General features: G+C 42.9%; 1 protein-coding gene across 1 annotated transcript; it reads right to left on the reverse strand.

Annotated features, from left to right (window-relative positions):
• Positions 1-203: 203 nt before the first annotated feature.
• Positions 204-14,586, reverse strand: gtpbp1 (GTP binding protein 1; the record flags this gene model as incomplete). The annotated part of the gene is made up of 14 exons (XM_080723188.1): positions 204-323; positions 707-757; positions 1,700-1,861; positions 2,464-2,642; positions 2,903-3,038; positions 4,046-4,228; positions 6,178-6,322; positions 6,795-6,909; positions 7,496-7,619; positions 8,609-8,773; positions 9,149-9,332; positions 10,300-10,480; positions 11,278-11,389; positions 14,377-14,586. 14 exons carry the CDS (start codon positions 14,584-14,586, stop codon positions 204-206), a joined length of 2,067 nt encoding a protein of 688 aa, XP_080579314.1.
• Between the last annotated feature and the right edge of the window lie 7,199 nt (positions 14,587-21,785).

Here is a 21,785-nt window from a genome sequence, read left to right on the forward strand (position 1 = left end):
AAAAACCACATTACTGTACAATCAAATAATATATGCATATATCTTTTTGGAACACATCCCTTATTGTTCCCTTTAAAACAAAATGAAAAAAAGATAAATAAATAAAAGGCAAATCAAAGAAACTAATGACTGAGAAGTCATCTAAAGAGGAGTGGTCCAAGACGGATGGGAGTGGTAGGAGGAGGCGCGGACGGGGGGGGATTCTAGAAGCCCGCTGTCCCGGATGAGGAAGGAGCTGTAGTGGAGTTGGTGGTGCTGCTGTTCTGGCCTTTTCCTTTATGCCTCTGACCTCCTCTTCTCCTGCCACCACCTCCGGACTTTGGCTGCATATGAAAGGGCGTCGAAAAGTGGTCATTGAAAAGAGGGAATGGCTGAACAGACTACAGATATTGTACACAACCAAAAGATTTTGTCATGAAAGTGACAGAAAACCTCTCTACACTAAGACAAAACAAAAACGGTACAGTTGAAAATGGTTGCTGACCCAACTGAATCTCAGTTCAGAATCTAATCCAGTAATTCTCAACCTTTTTACATTTCAAGGACCCCCAGTTTGATGTTCATTTTGATCTCTGGGACCCCAATCTACACTGTAAAATCCATAATTTAACTCTTGAGAATGTGCAAATGGAACCAAACGGACCTGTTTGGTCCATTTGGTCCCGACTCATTGTTTGAATGAACTCCGTGACCTAACCCACTTTACCTTGTTCTCCTTGTTGCCCTCCTTTATCTGAGGGTCCTCATCCCCCTCTCCCTGAGGCGGCCGGCCAGCCACGCAGCAGAGGAGAGGGGAAGGGAGAGAGACGCAGCTCAATAAAAGTCATGTGATCAAAGAGGGAACAAGTGGCGCCAACGTAAAGAAAAGCGGTAAGAAATGATGGATAGAATTAAAACGTTTGATAATGGACAAGAAGAAAGAGCGAAAGTTGCACTAGGCTTGAAGACAAGGAAACAACGAGAATTAAGGTAACAGGAAAACAAGGAAAACAGGGAAAACAAGTTAACTGAACAGAGGATGCAAGGAAACGGAACACAGCAGGAAACAAGGAAACGATGGCCCAATTCCAATGTCCTCCCTAAGCCCTCAAGCCCTGCACCCTCACTGACTTAAAGTGACTTCAGCTGGTTAGTGCTTGAGGGTGCATCCCCCTAGTGGTGAGAAAAAGAACTTCTGGGGACTCAGAATCGAGGGTGCTGCTCCAAAATGGTATAAAAGGAATGGAACAGCACTTAAGATGACACTTTACATCACATCACTCTTTGCTGTCCTGATTTACAGTCATTGCTTTGAAGGCTGTGATTGTTGATTATTATTATATTTACGTTAATTGTAAATAATTTGCATACATTTGGAGGATACTCCTGGTAACGAGATGAACTGTGGGTAATACCTTTGACAAAAGCTGCACAGGTGCGGACTTACGGAAAGTCAGCAAAAAGGGGCAGAGCCCTCACTGACTAACCCATTTCAATTGGAACAGCCCTCAACGTGAACGCGCACCTACTGTAAGTCAGTAAGTAAGGGGATTGGAATTGGGACAATATAGAGGAAACAAGAAACCGAACAGAAGAAGGAAACGGGAATAAGGAAACGAGGAAATGGAACAGGAACAAGGTGTGATGGAAGAGCTTTCAGAGTTTCCAGAACACAATATCTCTCTCACACACACACTACAAATGATTTCCACAATCTTACCGGTTGTTGCGTAGCATTTGGAGTTGCAGTCTGTGCTATCGTTCCAGCCTCGTTGACAGCGATCATGCCATCCTCTTTTCGGGGCGGCGCCTTTTTCGTGGATTGCATTTTGATTTGTGGAGGTTTGGAGTTGGACGGCAAATTGTTGGTCGACTGCAATAGCTATAAAGAGTGGCAGTTGGTGTCAGAGTTATTATATTATTAGTTTACATACATTATTATTATTAATATTTAACATCGGGCGGAACTACCATTAATCACACTTTAGGAGACAGAAACAGCCACTGTTTGTGAAATAGCAGACAAAGCTCTCAGGGGAAAAGACCCACTCATCACAAGTTATAATGGTTTTGTTTTCTTCATTAGTTTTTATTTATTTTATTCGTGAGGTTTATTTTATTGTTTAAATTAATTTGTATTTTCTTTTACTTTTATAATATGGGGATATTTATGGAGGCAAGATTTAATACGTTCAGAAATAGATATTCCAAAACGACACATTGTTAAGCTAATGGACTCGCAGTCGTTTTGTCATCAGTCTTTTCAGATGCCTGAAGAAGGTCTTTGACTGAAATGTTGCATTCCTAATAAAGAGGTTTTTTTTTGGCAAGTGGAAGAAGCTGTGCGGGTCTTACATCTTTTGCATGTTTGAAAAGGTTAAAATTTGTATTTTCCCCCCACATATAGATTTAGTTTTGTTTTGTTCAACTATAATAGAACCGGGTCATGATTGTACAGAGTGGTTCAGACAGAAGCATGGGTACCTTGGTGATGGTGCCCACAGCCTTGGTACGGCCCTCCCTGAACACCAGCCTCTGGTCGCAGTGCAGGTACTCGGGGGTCTTGATGAAGCGGAAGTGGACGGAGGCCTTGTCGCCTGTCCGTAAGCAGTCCCTGTTCATGGTCAAGATGGTGGCCGTCTGCCGGATGCTGCCACAGTGCACTGGAGTGGCGGATGATGCATGCGGTTGGACAGAATGTAAGGTAAAACAGTTACACACTTGATGACACGCATCGTTATGCCCATTTGTGTCATGACTCATGAGAAGACATCTAAAAGTAGCATTCCATTTTTTAACCACTTTTAAACCCTATATCAAATTGTTATTTTCACAGAAGGTTAGGTTATATTTTGCTAAATGTTTGCAGAATTTGCACGTATTACGTATATATACGGTTTATGTGTCAGTGTGTGATACCCACCCATGGCCTGGTATCGGGGGGATATGGTGGTGGGGTGGTGCAGCACCAGTATCTCTGCCTCAAACTCCCAGGTAGCCTGTGGGCTTAATCTGGGAGACACCATCACCATGCCTTTCCGTATGGACGAGCGCTTGATCTGCACAGAGTGAGGAGGATGGAAGAAACGAGACCTGAGCATTCATTTCCAGGCCATTTTCACCTACAATATAGTGTTGCTGTCAGAAAGAAACCTTGTAAGAAATGTGTGTGTTTGGTTGCACTCTGAAAATGGCAGATCTACAGCTGCGGCGTGTATTGAGCTTGTAGATCGGCTATTTTCAGCATGGAGCCAAGTGTAAAATCAGCCAGTACGACACCATCAATTCTGTCCCAGTGTGCAAAGGCCTTTAATCAAATGTCTAAAGTCTGACTAAAACTAAATGGAATTTTATTCAAAAAAACTATGATTAAAACTAAATCAAAATTTTCTGTCAAAATCAACACTGAAATTAGTCATACAACAGTGTCGTGGAAGTCTGTCTTATAGTTTTTTTATTATTTAACAAACGGCAAATATGAACAAGTTGTGACTAAGTAATAACTATAATGTATCGATTAGAACACAGGTTATTTTTTTCTGTTTCCTGAAATGTAATGGTTTTGTACATACAAGGTTTCCACCAGACCACGATGATATGCCACTGTGAATAACCCACAATTCAATGTGGTTCATATAAACCATTGTTATGTTACAGTCTATTAATGTGAGATTGCATGAGTTATTATAACATTCCATTTAATCATTATGTAAACAACTTAATTCAGTTATTAAATACTTAATATAATAAGAGGGCAAGGACATTGGACATTATTGTTTCCATCATTAATGATAGTCCATTGTTTTTCACAGTTCATTATGTCTCATTACACATTATGAGCCCCATTAAATCCTGAAATAATATTGATGTCGACACTTGAACGTCCTACTGGAATGAGTCAACGGCCAATAGTCTGAATAAGTAAAATACACAATCCAGGGGTTGACACTAAGGTCTCAGGACCCTGGGGATCCTCAGAGCCCACTTTGAGAACCATTGATTCACTGATCCCATGCAGTCCCTAAACTGTGCCAGCAGATGGTGCTGTGAGGAGACCCCCGCCTACCTTTTTGAGAGCGAAGGAGGCCGTCTGTCCGCCCCTCACCTCCTTCACAGGCATCCTCTTGCGGTGGATGGATTTGACGGCGATGGGCATGAAGCTGCCCAGGGGGTCGGGCCCCAGCAGCATGGTGTCGTTCAGACGTATCAGTCCGCGTAAAGTAGTCCCCGAGACCACCGTGCCCACACCCTGACGTGTGAATGAGAGAGAGAGAGAACTGTGAGGCATCAAACAATGTTGTCGAGTGATTCACACATTACATCTCTCTCTGTATCTGAATCTGAATCTGATCAAGTACGTTATTTCCAGGTCTGTTTTACCAATTATAGAGGTCCCAGAGGTGTGTTGATCCCAGTGCATGACGGAGGATAATTTCACGATAAATTGAAATCTCCACGATACGATTATTGTGAGTGTTTTTTATCACGCTAAACGATAATAACGATTATCGTCCCATCCCTAGTTAATATATACTAGAAGCTGGGCCGCCCTTGCCCAGCGTCTAGTCGGCGACCTGGCCAACTCGGAACAATGTAAATAGGGAATGAATGCCCCGCCCTTTAATGCAAACCCCATTATACCTGTTTTCATAGGACCCGTTTTGACCATTTGTCTGCCTGTGTCCATTTATGCCCATATATGGAGATATCTGTATCTGTCTGTCTGTCGGTGTCCATTTTATGTCCATATATGGAGATCACTGCAGTTATAGTTCTGGGTCCATTTTATGCCCATATATGCCCATATATGGAGATATCTGTCTATCTGCGTCCATTTTATGCCCATATATGGAGATCTCTGTATCTGTCTGTCTGTGTCCCTTTTATGCCCGTATATGGAGATCTTTGTGATTCTGCATCCATTGTATGCCCATATATGCCATATATGGAGATATATGTTTATCTGCGTCCATTTTATGCCCATATATGAGATTTCTGTCGCTTTTTCAAACAGATGGTCAAAACGGGTCCTATGACAACAGGTATAATGGGGTTTGCATTAAAGGGGGAACCGGCACTGTGTCTGCAACACAGTCGGAGGCACAGACAGATACAGAGATCTCCATAATGGGAATAAAGGGACACAGACAAACAGATGGAGGAGGAGACAAACTTAATGCAAACCCCATTATACCTGTTGTCATAGGACCCGTTTTGACCATCTGTTTGCCTGTGTCCATTTATGCCCATATATGGAGATATCTGTATCTGTCTGTCTGCGTCCACTTTATGCCCATATATGGAGATCTTTGACCATCTGTTTGCCTGTGTCCATTTATGCCCATATATGGAGATATCTGTATTTGTCTGTCTGCATCCATTTTATGCCCATATATGGAGATCTATGCAGACACAGTGCCAGTTCCAGACATCAGAATCCGAACCTTTCGTGCTGGTTCCAGAAAATCGTGTATCGGGTCGGGTCGAGGCCGAGCACTGCACTACCTGCTGCGGTGGGGAACGCACGTGCCGAATTTGAAATAGGGAATGAATGCCCCACCCTTTAATGCAAACCCCATGAATGCCCCAGCCTTTAATGCAAACCCCAATATACCTGTTGTCATAGGACCCGTTTTGACCATCTGTTTGTCTTTGTCCACTTATGCCCATATATGAAGATCTCTGCACACACAGTACCGGTTGCGGAAAACTCTGATGTCAGACTTTATGCCCATATCTGGAGAACGCGCGTGCCGGTGGGAAGAAGGGTTCTCGAGATACGCGGATTACATACATACATACACATTCACAGAGATTTTGTGTTGACTCATGTGGCGTACGTGATGTCAGAGCCTTTTATGAAGTGATGTCACAATGACTCAGCGCTTGCGCCGATTTCCTCCGGAACAGCCTGATGTCAACAATCAGCTCCGCATAAGGAGATTCCGAACGTTTCGCGCCGGTTTCGGAAAACCGCGAGTCGGGTCGGGTCGAGGCCCGGCACTGCACTCCGCGCGGCGGCGGGGAACGCGCGTGCCGAATCTGAAGCCGGTGGGACGAACAGTTCTCGAGATACGCGGATTACAAACAAACAAACAAACAAACAAACAGACAGAGATTTGTCGCATTTATAGATAGATGTCTATCTGAAACTTTGAGAGTGTACAAATGTTCTGCTCTGGGGATTTGACAGTGTACCGGTACAGAGTAGGTATCATCTATCTGGAACTCTGCAGGCTGGTCATCTCTGTAGGAGGTTCTGGATGACAGCAGGTTGAGAAACATTTTCAACAGTTCCATGTTCTCCCCCGACACGTTGGAGATCTGGAAGATCGGACACATCCTGGGACACCAAAAATATATTTTGAGTTCTCAATCTTGTATGGACCTTGGAGTGCCAACAAAATGTTTGTGTAGCATGTTTCATACACAAAGGCAAATTCAAAGTTACTTTGAATACATAAAAGGCATTTTAAAGCACGATCGAAGGAATAAAATGGAAAATTGGAAAATAAGATGAACAAAATTAGGTCAGGCAGACTGGGAGTCAAGGGGATTTATACTAATTTGTGCTCCAGCGTCGCCAGATTTCAAGTGCTCTTGATGTACGAACGGCAGCGCACTGAATTATCGAACAACGATTAAGCACTGAGTGCACTCTGACACTTACGAGAGGCAGACTGTACTGTACATTTGAATAAGACAGGCAGGGAAAGTGAAGGCACTGGGGTAAAGAGGGAGAGTGATGGATTGACTCGCTGACTGACTGTGAGCAAGTGACTGACTAACAGAAGTGAGTGGCTGACTGCGTGTACCTCTCGGAGCTGAAGTTGGAGGCCGTGACGATGACATCGTCTTTGTTTTGGACAAGGACAGGGATCTTCCTACAGCCGGGGGACTTAAGTAACCTCTGCAACAGCTTCAACGTCTCTGTTACCACCGGATCAATACAATACATGAGTTAATTTATGTTTATATTTAATTGTTAGTCACTGCCATTTGTGAATTTAATCTACATTTGATGGACCATTGGTACACTATCAGAGTAGGCCTAGAATTATTGAATGCTTTAACTATTGAAAAATAGCAGATATACAAGCTCACAGCGCGGCACCGAGTGCCGCACTGTGAGCTTGTAGATCTGCTATTTTTGAAAAGTTGAAGTGAAAATGTGTGCAAATCTTTGAATATATATATATTTTTAAAGCGAACATTTGTAACGCAAATATTTGCTTCTGGGGGGTCCCTGATACAATATTTTGAGATGGGGGTCCATGGCCAAATACAGATCATTTTGGGGGTCCTTCACATGAAGACGTTTGAGCATCACCGACATAGAAACGGGTTTTTCAAAGAACCTTAGAAGGATTTGAAATATTCAAAGACGTGCACACATTTTCACGATTTAAAAGAAATAGCACATATACAAGCTCGCAGAGTGGCACTCTGTGCCGCGCTGTGAGCTTGGCCCAGAATTTGGTGCGACAACCCTGACTGTCAGAGTGGACGGACTGACCTTGCAGGATGTTGGCTGGACACATGTCGATCTTGGTGACCACAACAAACACAGGAACATTGAGAGCCAAGGCCAGGCCCAGGTGCTCTTTGGTCATCCCTACAATACCTGCGTTGCTACCCACCTACGGAGAAGGAAGAAGAACATGCATTGTAAATGTTTTTAGGAAAAGTGTATTATGCTAATTCACATTTGTGTGGAGCGGAGGTAGAGCCGCAGAAGGTTCCCAGTTCGATCCCCGGCTCCTCCTGGCTTAGCGTTAAAGTGTCCTTGAGCCCCCAACTGGTCTCAATGAGCAGGTTGGTGCCATGCCGTTTCCTCCACCATAGGGGTGTGAATGTACAGTTGCACCATTTACCAATATCATGTAGTCCCTGTCATTGCTGACCCCTACTGGTTGGTCTTGGGGAGGGTGTAGAACACTATCAGCTATATTTTCGTCCAAGCCCTAAACTGCTTTTCCTTTTTTGACTATTTTGAAAAACATTTGAAAATAGTTTAACTAGGCGATCTACATTGACACGTTGTGAGCTTGTAGATCGGCTACTTGTAGTATTTTAAAATGTTTTTCAAAATAGTAAAAAAAGGGAAATAAGTTTAGGGATAAGGGTTAAGGCATGGATGAGAATAAGCCCTATTTGTCTCCTCCAATACTCGTGAAGTCGCCAGCCGAGGAGCATGCTATTCTTCCCACCACAAATGTGGCCAATTGTGTTCATTGGAGTGCACAGACAAGCTGGATGCACCATGGAGTATTCGAACCCCTACTCTACTTCAGGGTGTTGGGCAGGAACTTTACCCCTGCGCCACAACTGGACATTGGGCTTGCCTTGAATTCATCAGAGTTCTATAAAAACCTTTCGCAATCTATGTTTTCTGTGCATTTAAAATGCTTCCTATATGCCCCATAACACATGATGATACACATCTAACCATAAAATAGGTACAGACTGACCAGATGTGACCAACCTCCTGGCAAATATGTTTCCTTATACAGTAGATCTCCCAGATGTATAGGCATATCTTTGCATTTAACATTTCCACACCCACTCTCAACGTGCCACATGCGCACGCGCGCGCACACACATACACATACACTCCGAGCTCTCTAACCATGAGCATGCAGAAGTCGGGCAGGTGTCCGGTCATGCCAAACACGGTGGTCTTGAGGTACTTCTCGTGACCAGCCAGGTCGATGAAGGTGATGACCTTGGAGGACTTCTCACAGATCTTGGTCCAGTCCAGACTTCCTCCATGACTGTCTGGTTTATTCACCACCTAGAGAGACAGGGTTCCTCAGGGTTCATTTAATTAAGAGAAATACAGACTTAAAAGAATCTTAAACAGGCATAAAAGAAACTATATCCATTCCATTTTATGAGCACATACAGTATTCCTTGGCTTACTGCTGCTTGTTGGGGTAATATTTTATTAGAAATGAATGTACTTGTCACCTTCATCTGACCTTGATTTAAGCACATAAGCATTTCTCCTATCTGCAATGGTAAAATTACATTTACATGCATATTAACAGGATGACGGGGAAGATGTGAGAGAGGGCTGGGGTGACATGAAGTCAATATGCTACAAAACCTAAAACCAATGCAATGTCCTATTGATGTACTCTCTAATCCATATCCTGTCTCCTCTCACCTGTCCCTCCTGGTCGAAGCCCAAGATGTCGTTTCCTACGCTGCTGGTTCTCCCGCTCTCCATCTCGTGTTTGTGTCTGAAGAGCTTCTGCCGGGCAAAGCCCCTGCCGTTGTCCAGCTCGCCGTGGGTCAACACCCCCAGGAGGGTGCTCTTGCCGGCGTCCACGTTCCCCACCACCGCCACCCTGGAGGAGGGGAAGACACTGACTAAGTCTGCATCTCAAGCCTTGCCAATGTTAACTCCACACATCACCATCAACTCATCAGCGTTGATTTAAAGCTTCAATCCGTCTCATGTCCTACCCGGGATTTGAACCCCGGTCTCCCGTGTGTGAGAGACCAAACTGTGGACAAAATCCTTGCTTAGTCGGGAGATAGAGTATATTGCGCTTCTGAGGTTCAGACCGTACTACTTGTCAACCAGTAGGTGTGAAAGAGTAGGGAGACCACTAGCCATACAGGGGAGCAAAGTACCGTTCTCCACTACTCATGGTGCTTCACATTTAAAAACATTAAAAAGTAGAGAGAGCAGAACATTGGTTAAAAAAAGGTGCTAATGCATTCAAGGTGCAATTTTAGGTACCATACTATTCAAATGTGCTACTCATCTCTCAAGAGGTTGGTTTTGGGGGCAGTATACTGTATGGTGAGCATTCAGGGTTCTGATGGTTTGGTTATTTCAAATAATGTTTAATTCATTAAAATAAGTTCTGGATTCCAGCTTTAACTCTGAGAGTGTCCCAAGTGGTTATATTTGAACACTTTCAGAGTTAAGGTCTTTGCACACTGCTGCGTTTTTTTCGGCTGAATATCGGCGCGAATTTCGGAGCACGTTTGCATCACACTGCTGCCTGTTTCGTATTTATTTTCGGACCAGGGTTGATTTTTTTCCGATTTTCGCAACTGTCGCCACTGGGTCCCTTGCTTGCTCTCGCTCTCTCTCTCTCTCTCTCTCTCTCTCTCTCTCTCCTTTGCCTGAAAAACATTTTTTTTTTTTTTTTCGGATTTCCAAAACGCAGAAAAAAAAAAAAAGAAAAAAAAAACAGAAAACGCAGCAGTGTGCAACTCACTTTCAAATGGATAGCTGAACAACTGTGATGGATGGAAGTGAACATGTCTCAAACCTCCCACCTGGAGCGCTGCTGCACTCACCTGACCTCCAGGAAGTCCAACTCGCCCACACGTCGGCGGATGAGGTAGTCGCGGACCACACCAGCAGCCTCACTGCGCTCGCGCAGGGGGATGAGGTCTGTGTCCAGCTGCTCACACAGGGAGCGCACCGTGGCCACCGATGCCTCCATGTCCTTCTCGTCCAGACCCCAGTCACCTCCGTCTGGAGAGCACAGCAGACGAGAGCAGGAGATCAGGCATGATATACTGTACATTGTAATGTCTAGACCAAGGGTCTTCAACAGGGGTCTGGGACCCCTAGGGGGTCCTCAGAGTTACTACAGGGGGTCCTCCAAATCTTTGTGAGGTACCGGAAGTGCTAATTTGTTCATTCAAGACGGAACGCTTTATATGGCGTGGTTTCATGGTTACACTCATGCTCACTGACAGAGCGTTTGTTTGAGCGTGTCGTGGAAACATTTAAAAAAGAAAACAAAGTACCTTGTATTTGAAAGAAAGAAAAGACTTTGAACGTGAACGGGTGCCGTAATATAAAATGGCAAAAAGCTTTGGCAGTTAATCTACCTTAGTTAGGGCAGTCTAAGTGTTAATAGATCCACCAGTGAGAAAGAAAAAGCTGCATTGTTTTTGGGATGTATGTAATGTATTAGGAGGACAGGAAAATATATTGTTTGTGATATGAAACTAGATATCCTCTATATCGCATATCGCAATATTGTGATATGGCGTAAGTGCTGCCTGTTTCTGGTTTTAAAGGCTGCATTAAAGTAAAACAATGTCATTTTCTGAACTTACTATTATTTTCCTTTTTCCTATTTAGTTATTATATAGACATTACTGATCATTACCCAAAATCTCACTGTTAAATATTTTGTGAACGCACCAAATCATCCCGACAAATGCATATAATCGGAATATTGATATAAAAGGTACTATTCACTGTCAAATTGTGTTTTTTTCCCCAGTCCAGTCCTGCAATATACTGTGATTGATTCTCACCTGAACCCATTCCCACCACATAAATGGTCTCTCCGCAGCCTTCATCCATCCTGTCCCGTAGCTGTCGTAGTAACGAGTCATACTGCTCTCCGTTTGGACTCACCAGGGCCAGCTGGGGAGTGACAGGGTGACAGAGACAGTGAAAGACACTTTCATACGATTATTCTATTGATATTTTTTCCCAATTTATCAAGGGAAATAACCAATCCATCCATAGCACTACGCATTATGAGCTTGTAGATTGGCTATTTTCGCTACTGCTTAAAAAATCGCCTAATGACATGCCCTAAAATAGTTATTGATTATTCATTTGTTAGTTTCTTAAATTATCAATAATAGATTTTTTCCCCCCTTTTTTACAACAGATTAAAATGAAATCCTCTGTGTTAAGTGTTAACTCACAAATGGCTAAATGAACCCTTCGAATGTTACTGTGCAGAAAAGTTGTTGGACTGGCCTGGTGAGTGGTGACCTGTCATTACATAGCATTGCATCAGGCGTTACCGCTTTGAAGAGAGTGGACTTCATGTAACAGAAGCTATGACTGAGACATTTTGTCATTCATTTCAGACAATTCATTCATGTCCAAATAAAAATAAAGCACTGGATAAAACATGCCGATCAGAGCGCATAAGTACAACTTCCGTTTTACTTCAGAGCTGAGCTCTGCCGTAAAAGAGACAAGAGTTTTAATGTATCCATTCCTAACTGTGAGTGTGTGCCTGTAATGGTACATTTGCACACTCTAGTTAAATGAACACTGAGTAGTTGTCTCCACCAGCCGAAGGCTGAGGGAGAGTATGTTTTCCCCTCCGTCCGTCCGTCCGTGCGTCCGTCCGTCCGTGCGTCCGTCCGTCCGTTTGTCCGTTACCAGCTAATCTCCGGCGCCGTTGGCCCGGTCGCTGCCAAACTGTGCACACACACTCCCTCGACACCAATTCAGAACCTCTGCCCCAAATATTTCACATGGGCCTGTTCTAGCGCCACCAGGAGGCCGACTTTTGCAAAACTAACTTTTGCCAGTACTCCTACAGATTTTGTCCAAAAATCTCGTAAATCAGTAGACAGTATCTCTACAGTCATGTGATCGACATGGATGTGTCAGATTTTCCATATTCCATCCTGATTGGCTAAAATTGGCTTTCAAAGTTTGCAGGATTGGTCAGTTTTGAATAAAATGCCTGAAATCCTGAACGCAGTGTGCGATTTTGGTGAAATTGTGCATGCACATTCCCAATAGGCAGAGGAATAAATGCCACTTAAGAAAAATCAAATCAGCCTCATGGTGGCGCTATAACAGGCCGATTCATGTTTTCACCTATAACTCCAACGATTAGTGTCAAACTTTGTATGCGCACTCCTTAGAGGCCAAGGTAAAACCTTTTCCCTGCATTTTTTACATCAGCCTTTTATAGCGCCATCAGGAGGCCGACTTATGTAAAACACATTACATGCCTGACCTGGTGGAGACCTGTGCTCGGAAGAGCACTGCTTCTGGTTTACAGTGCAGCTGTCTCGCTTCCCACACTCACTGCCCCAAGGACACATGGAGACAGAGACTGCATTAACACACAAACCTCCATGCTGGATGACAACAATCAATAAGCTACATTCGAGCTTATGCAGTCAAATCCTTATGTTAACTTAAGTCTGAGAGTGTACAAATGTAACCATAAGGGTCCATTTGGTTACATTTGTACACTTTCAGTTACAAATGGAAAAACCAACTCTGAGGATTTTACTGTGTATGTTGTCTCTGGCTGTCAGTATAAACCACAACACTCTCACTTATGCTGCACTGTACACCACAACGTCCAATACAATTAAGACTGGACAAGACATCCAAGACATTGTTCAGAGTCAGACATATTATTCAACATGAACCGAAGACGGCTGTGACAATGTATTGTGATTTAATTAAGTGTTGACGTCATGTGTATTATTCGTAAAAAATGTTGACTTTGTGCATCCCATTCTGAATAGTGTGTGATAATATTGCAGATCTAATACTCAAAATTCACTACATAATGTATGTTGCTGTGGCAGACTCCGATAACAATGTCCAACAAACCAACATATATGAAGGTGTAATAAAACAAACATGGTAGTAAACATTATAATAATAACACACTTACACAGTGGATTTTACTGTGTATTATAACATCATCTTTGATGAATGTCCAGAGTGTTCAAATTGAACCACATGGACTACTACTAATGGTAAAAGTAGTAGTAGGAGGAGTAGTAATGAAGTGTAGAGAATGAAAGTAAAGCTTCAGCCCATAGGTTAAACTTTGGAGTGTTAAAGGTGAGCCTGAGGCTTGTCTCCTGGCTGTTGCAACCCACTGCAATCTGCCTACTATCCATCAATTACTCAATCATATGCAATCAGAGCCTACAGGGATACAGTGACAGTGCACTGCACACCCACAACCACTTACTGCTGTGTTTCATCAGCCTGAAGTGAATCATCAGGGCAACTCAGTGGCTTGTTTGACAACACTGACTCGTGGTTGCTATGTAATGTGTCTGCAATAGTCAGCAGTAGTAGTGTTTAATAAGTAGACCTACTGTGTGTATTTTGTCAACAAATAACTAAAAACAAAATTTGCAAAACATGTATTTTGACCATAACTCTATGATTTTGACAGAGAAGCAACCATTGTGTATATGCCCTAAGATACAGTTGGCTATAGCATCACAACTGGCTAAGCTAACGTTTTAAATGTCTTATTTTGTAAGTCTGGGGCCAAAAATGCAATATCAAACATGTAGACAGGTTTAGGCTGCAGCTTGTGTCAATATTTCAAAAGGCGCTCGCCGGTTTCAACTTCCATGCATGCATCTCATAGCCTATACTGCACAATGACAAATGGATACACATGCCATATGCTTCATTCATTCATTTGCAGCAGAAGCCATAAAGGCCTACTGTACTGTACAGCCGGACCTGCACGTACGGCGGTGTCGCGCGACGAAAATAGCACGAATCCACAAGCTCACAACGACGCGTTGTGACTTGTGAGCTTGCGGATCCCTGCTATTCTTGCGGGCCAAGCTTATCCATATAGCCTACAGTATGCATGTATTTATGTATACCTTGCTGGTGAAGTCCACTCTCCCTCGGTCCCCGGGCTCGCCGTCGAGCATGTCCCCGTCTTCGAAGCACTCGTCCCCGGCGTCGTCTCCCCCGCAACATCCTCCTCCTCGGTCCGGAGCGAATATACTGGCGGGGACGAGAGCGTCTGCGAGCGGTATCGAACAACCCGCCGTGTTTATACTCGGCTCGTGCGCTGCCATTGATGCCATATTCTTTTCTTTTTTTTTTTTTTTACGCCGACAACCCTGCAAGTCTCCTCTCTCTCCTCTCCTGGCTCTCAGCCCCCCCCTTCCCTTGTTGATGCTGCTGCTGCTGCTATGCTGATGTACAATGTCTATATCTATATTATAGTGTTGTTATAGACCCTATAACAGCACGTAGTCGTACACGGATTTGACTGAGTATACACACACTATCAACCAGCCACTGGCTCCCGGCGATAGCGTTTGTCTCGCTTTAATATTGTGACATTTACATGTTAAACCGGCTCGCATTCAATAACCATGAGGCAGGTGTGTCCTTATTGTTTGTTGGTAAGCTCTTGGCCAATGGCGTGTCTGGCCGTTGTACATATTTTACCTGTGGACCAATGAGATGAAGGGGGTCGTTCATATGATTTAAGGATGAGGCAATGTTGTTCTGCGCCGTGAAACTGAACTGAAGCCATGCCATGCAGGCCCTTATCAGTCATCACAGACAAACGTCCTGTTGTAGTTGTAGGAAGGAGCAGTGGTGGGAAGTACCGGTATATAGCCTACATTTACTCCATCACTGTAGATAGGCAACTGAAGTGTACAGTTGAGGTACTTTTAGATAGTTTTGCCTACTTTGGGTCAAATATTGTTACCGTATATGAATCCACTACAATTATTTGAAAGCCAGTTAATTTATTAATGCAACGCATTATGATTAATTGATAGACAGACAGACAGACAGACAGACAGACAGACAGAAGACTGACTGACTGGTTGGAGTTGGCATTGCATTGCCAATTTTCATACCGTCACGTTCACCTGTGGGTGGCATTTAGTGGCAGGCAAATCTGTGTTGCCCAATTATGTGCCACATTATCTATTGTTCAACCCCCCACAAACACATTCTGTACACTGTAGTGTAGTGTATATTATAATTATTATTATAATACATTATGCTTTTGTTATTGAATATTTTTAGTACTATATATATATACCTACGCTATTTCTGCTGTACCTTTATAGTCAATTTATGCTAAGTTGCACATTAAGGCTATTCTGATATGAAATAGCCTAACACAATCTGTTTTTCAGGTATTGCCGCTTTTACTGATTGTTTGAGCTCAGGACAGGTTGTTTTGGAAACCTCTGAATACTAGTCCTACTGTATAGCAACGGTATGGGTTACAAAACACTAATCAATATGCAAGAGAAAGGTTGCTTGGTCAAATCCCAGGCTGTTTCTCACCATGGTGTATTTACCACCCAGAGTTTGGAAAGTCACATCAATTCCAGAGGAGAATAGAAAATGTTAACAATTTTTGTTCGATTGAATTACATCAACATGTCAGTGGTCATCCCTACAGTGACCTACGCCTATGTGAGACGTGGATGAAGACAGCCAGCATCACCAACAAGGATGTCTTCCACCGACGATGCCTCAGATCCATCTTGAGGATCTCATGGAGAGACCACATCACCAATGAGGAGGTGATGAGAAGGGCAGGTGTGGCACCACTGTCTGAAATTGTTTCTGACAGGAGAAGGAGATTGGCTGGACACGTACTCCGACTGCCAAGACAGAGACCAGCAAGTGTGGAAATGGACTGGATGCCAGAAGGTGGAAAGAGGAAGAGAGGGAGGCCAAAGAAGACGTGGAAACAGACAGCCAAGGAAGATCTGAGTGAGATGGGAGGCAGCTGGCATGGAGCACGAAGGGTCTCGAGGGACCGGAGCAAATAGAGGGGACTCATCACCCAATGTTCCAAGGAGGAACTAAGTCTAATTAAGTAAGAATTACATCATAATTTTAAGGTGAGATAAACCTTTTTGTCATGGGTAAATATAGGTATCATGGCAGGAGGTAGGAGATGAGAGAATAAAATAAAATAACACCGACTTTTAGAGTCAGACATAGAGACATGGTCTGACTGATTTGATGTATTTATATTCTGTCAATAACAACAATTAGATGGCAGAGAGAACGAAGCAAACAGGTGCTCACCGGAGACGTTAAAGTCAAAAGAGTTAAAAGAGTAAAAGGTGCTCCTGGATCAGACGGTATAAGACATCAGATGAAAGATGGGAGATCCGGGCACTCAAGGAACAGCCTTTATTTACACCAAAAGTGGTCTCTCATTATAGGGCTGGAAACAGGGGAGACCAGCCTGGACCTGATGAAGACCGCTTTTGGTATAAATATCTAACATGTTGGTGTATTAAATAAAGGCTTTTCCATCTTTTAACCTTGAGTGCCCAAAATATCCCATTTCTTGTTACCATAACTAACATTTGAGTCTTTTCCTTAAAATGTCTACAGAATGGCCTCACATTTACATTAGATGGATAGAGGACTGATTGATTGATTGAATACTTTATTAGTCAGAAATGTAAACGGCACAAGGTACAGTCAGACATTCAGGCTAAAAGGATAACACAAAAAGGTCCATGGTGGCTTGTTTCCATTGTGTTGTGTTCAAACAGTAGCCTAGTGATTGTCAATGTTTTAATCCTGTTTTGTTTGGCCTTGCTTTTTGTATTGTCTTGCTCATGTGGACTGGGCACATTTGGCAAGATACTTGACTACTATTTTACACTCACCCCCAAATGACATTTGAACAATTAACAATAGAGTTAATGGACATAACCACTTGAATCTTAACATGCTTATTCTAACATTTGGGTTGTAGAGATTAGAGAACAATCTTTCCAGTGAAAAAATGGCTACAAAAGTAATCAAGGTCAGCTCAAAGGACATGATTTTGTTGCAGGATTTCCTTCTTGGTCATTAAGAATACTCTGAGGACAGTAGCGGGAGCATTAATACAATGTAATTTTTACTATGCATGCACATCATGGTACTCTAGCACCACAAAGTCCAGTCAAATAAGTATAGGGTGTAAGTGCTTAAGGTATAGGCCTAGGTATTCTACAGGTGTGAGTAAAAAACAACTCCTTTAACTTTTGAATCTTCAAGGTACAAAGTCTGTTGAGCTCCCTCTAGTGGAACAACTTTGTACATCACCAAAGTTAGAAAAAGCAGTTGGCTATATTTGGGTATCACCTTGTTCACAATCCTGTGTGGACCATATACACATTTTAATGTGATACTCTATCCTTCACTCTGTGCCACTTGATGCTAATACCATGAGCAGGGAGAACTGGTGTTTTGGGGCATAGTTTAAGATCCCAACCCCAAATCCAAATAGTTTATTTTGCATGATCTGTAAATTCTTTTTTTAACAATCTTAGAAATGCTAGTGTACCAGAATGTGCAGGCTAATCAAAATTGCATTGAATAATTGTGTTCCTGACAATATTTCAAAAGCAACTCTATAAAAGTGGATATTCTAAAGATTTCTATTTAGTTTATTGTGTAATAATATGCAGCCCAAGTGAGCAACTTCTTCCTTGGCTGTAACTTTCCAAGTGAAACTAGAAATAATGCAAGCACAACACAGTCACAAGTAGGCTAACCAACTATTACCAGGTGCAAGGCTCTGAATGGTTTAATAATGGTAAAAGAATGTCAGCACTCATGGAAGTGACCGGGTATAGTGTGGTTGCCCCTGCAAGGCAACCACACTAAAGTATTTGTCCGACTTTATTCCATCTTCCATCATCTCCTAAGTAAACTGCAGTTTCGCCACACTACTCCTCCCACAGACTAGTTTTGGTGGCACGCACTTGGGCCATATGTCAAATCAACTGGCTTCATCGGGACACGCATGTGTGCTATTTTGCTAAGACGTTATATAATTTAATTTATATACATTTATTCGTGAATTAATTTTCTCCATTGACTTTAATTAAAAATTAAACATTTCCCAAATACGGAGATGGCTGACATCATAGATGTCTGACATCATAGACCACATGAGACTGACGCAGTATGTCATGGGCTTTCCTAGATATGGGCTTAATATTGATGCAATCAGGGATCTCCATATATGGGCATTCATTTATTAGTGAATATATTTTTCCCATTGACTTGAAAGGGGAAAATTCAAATGCTAAGACGAAATTCATTTGTAAAATGTGTGTCACGGCAACCACACTTGCAATTTCTAATTGCATCTATCTAATTTTTGAGCGGTGCTAACCGCTCCTATAGACCGCTTAGAAAAAATGATGTCACAAATGATGTCACAAATGATGATGACATGAGTCCGCTAGACCAATGAAACACTTCGATTCTGTTGATCTGTCCATGATGTCATAGTCACATAGGCACCCGATTGGTTAACTCTGATTTAGAACGCGTTTAGGCCGCCAAAATTACGTCATAAAAAATTATTGAGCGGTGCTAACATTGAATTTCAAAATAGTTCATTTGAATTTCTCAATTGTATGAGTCATGTATTATCTATAATACATGAAAACAAACCACACTTTTAGACAGAGCGCTTTAATCACAGGGCCCTGTCTAAAAGTGTGGTTTGTTTTCATGTATTATAGAGAATCCAGCTCAAGACAATTTTGAAATTCAAAGAATATAAATAAACAGCTTATCACAAATGATGATGACATGAGTCCACTAGACCAATGAAACATTTCGATTCTGTTGATCTGTCCATGACGTCATAGTCACATAGGCACCCGATTGGTTAACTCTGATTTAGAACGCGTTTAGGCCGCCTAAATTACGTAATAAAAAAATATTGAGCGGTGCTAACCTTGAATTTCAAAATAGTTCATTTGAATTTCTCAATTGTATGAGTCATGTATTATCTATAATACATGAAAACAAACCACACTTTTAGACAGAGCGCTTTAATCACAGGGCCCTGTCTAAAAGTGTGGTTTGTTTTCATGTATTATAGAGATATCCAGCTCAAGACAATTTTGAAATTCAAAGAATATAAATAAACAACTTATGATTATCATGTAGATCGAAGTACGAGCTTTACCACGCCTAACCAACCCCATATCCTGGACACTTCATGGGAGTGAAAATACAGTAGAACCTCCTTCTCCTCTTTGGATCTGCAACTACTGTTGAATTTTGTACAATCGGTCTCTCATCTTGCCGGCCTTCTGGCTAAACTGGGACAGTGATCATGAAGGTGATACCTATAATAATGTCATGTTTGGCAGATCCTTGCGGATGTCAGCACTGAGTGACAGAGAGAATGTTTGCAAGATGTCTAGAATGTCTAGAACCACTCCACAGCAGATGTGGTAAAGTCTCGACCAAACAAGTCCAGTATTTGTCTGCAACTCTACAGATCCTTTTGTCATTGTGGTTAAAGTAAAGCAATAGAAACTGTGCATGACATTCCAGCTGCTCTTCATGCTCTTTGGTCTTGGGCTTCTCAGCCATCATTTGCAAGAAGACATCAAATATCGTCCCAACAGAAATAACACTCTGCCACATGCCAGACTTGTCTTTTTGAATGACTTTGTCTTCAAAGTATCTTAACATGACCTTTCAGGGTCATTAGAATGCACTATCCTCATGTATTCTAATATTTAGGTACCGGTATGTAGACATGGCAAAGTCCAGCTTATGGTCCTTATAGTACCAGTACTCATCCAGACACAGCCCCACACAGAACACCTGGAACACAAAGAAGGGGGCGGTGGCTCTCTCCCTGAAGAGCTCAAGGAAATCAGGCACCATCAACAGTTGGGTCTCTCCTTAGGTCCTCTGTACAGGTGGGTCTCTCCTTAGGTCCTCTTCCTCAGGTGGGTCTCTCCTTAGGTCCTTAGGTCCCACTTCTCCAGGTATTCTTTGTCTTTCTTCAGGTGATGAATAACACCGGTAGGTTTCCCCCGCACAGTCCTTTCCAAAGTTTCCTCTGCCTTCTGGATGCCGAGTCTGAAGTCGGCCACATTTGGACGCAGCTTCCGTCCCCTATGGTAAACAGCCAGTGCAGACTCAAAATCCCCCATGGTGCACAGTGCCTCTGCCTTACAGTACAATCCCTTGTAAAATGTCTTGTCATGTTTAAGAGATGCCTCAGTGTCCCTTAAAGCATTTTCTGGATCCCCCATCTTCAGGAAACATTTAGATCGCTCAGCGAGGCAGTCCTTGTCTTCCACCTTGAGCATTAATCCCATGGAATAGCTTTCTATAGCTTTGACATAGTGCCCCTTTTGGTACAACTGATCTCCCATTGCCAAATAACTTTGAAATGTCGGGAAGAAGGGGATGACCTTTGGTGGGACGACCTTTGGCGCTGGGGCTCCTTCCGTGTCAATCATGGTGGCGGCCATTTCAGCCTTTATGTGGTGCTCGCTGCTCGTGCGATACCAGACAATTGTGATCCGCTTTTGGAGAAATTACCTGTGTTGGTTTGACTGCTGCTTTTATATCCGTTATGCTGACGACAGATCTACCCATGACGTCATCCATTGCTTTGTGAAGTTCAGTTTTGAAGCCTTGATTTCGGCAAATTGGATGTACTGTAGCCTACATGTAGGCTACACATTTCCGTATGCTACGTGAACACATCACATTGTGACTGTAAGTAAGCTATGTAGGTACATTGCGAAGAAAAGGCTTGAAATCAAAGTTCACAGTATATCATTGCAACCGTAGGTCGCATTTACTACCAAAACCTCCACCGGCTGTCCGTCTGTGAGTCAGTGAGTCAGTGAGTGAGTCACACTTTTGCCCTGCTCATATCTCCACAACCGTTGCCCCCATCCATGCCAAATGTTGCACACACACTCCTTACCTGCCAAACTACAACCTCCAAGGACCCCCAGAGCTCCAGGGACCCCCAGGTCCCTGGGGGACCCCCAGGTGTAAAGAAATGTCCCTGTAGGCCTATTTGTTGTTGTTGGGTGGGAGAGTGGAACTGGGGAAACACATCTTTGCGATCCCCCATCTTCAAGAAACATTTATTTTAGATCATCCGACATAATGTTCAAGTGCCACGTTCCTTTCCCTACAGAGAGAAAGACAGCGAGAGGGACATGGAGAGATCTATTCAATATTCTTCTATGAGTCTCGGTATCTGAATCTATCTCCAGATGTCTCTGTAAATCTGTATACTACTATATTCTTCTGTATATAGCTAATTTATAACTAAATATGACGTCATGCCGTGACGTGACGTATCATGCTCGTTTCCTCGACAACACTGCCCCCGTGAATCCGATAACATGAGGATTCACAACGTATGTTAGAGGTAACGAATGTTTCTTCTTCGCGTCTCCTAGTCCTGTTGCGTGGATCTGATGTGAATTATTCAGTTTGGGACCTTCTA

This window comes from Nannobrachium achirus (assembly GCF_963921795.1).
Source record: "Nannobrachium achirus genome assembly, chromosome: 4".
Classification (NCBI taxonomy): domain Eukaryota; kingdom Metazoa; phylum Chordata; class Actinopteri; order Myctophiformes; family Myctophidae; genus Nannobrachium; species Nannobrachium achirus.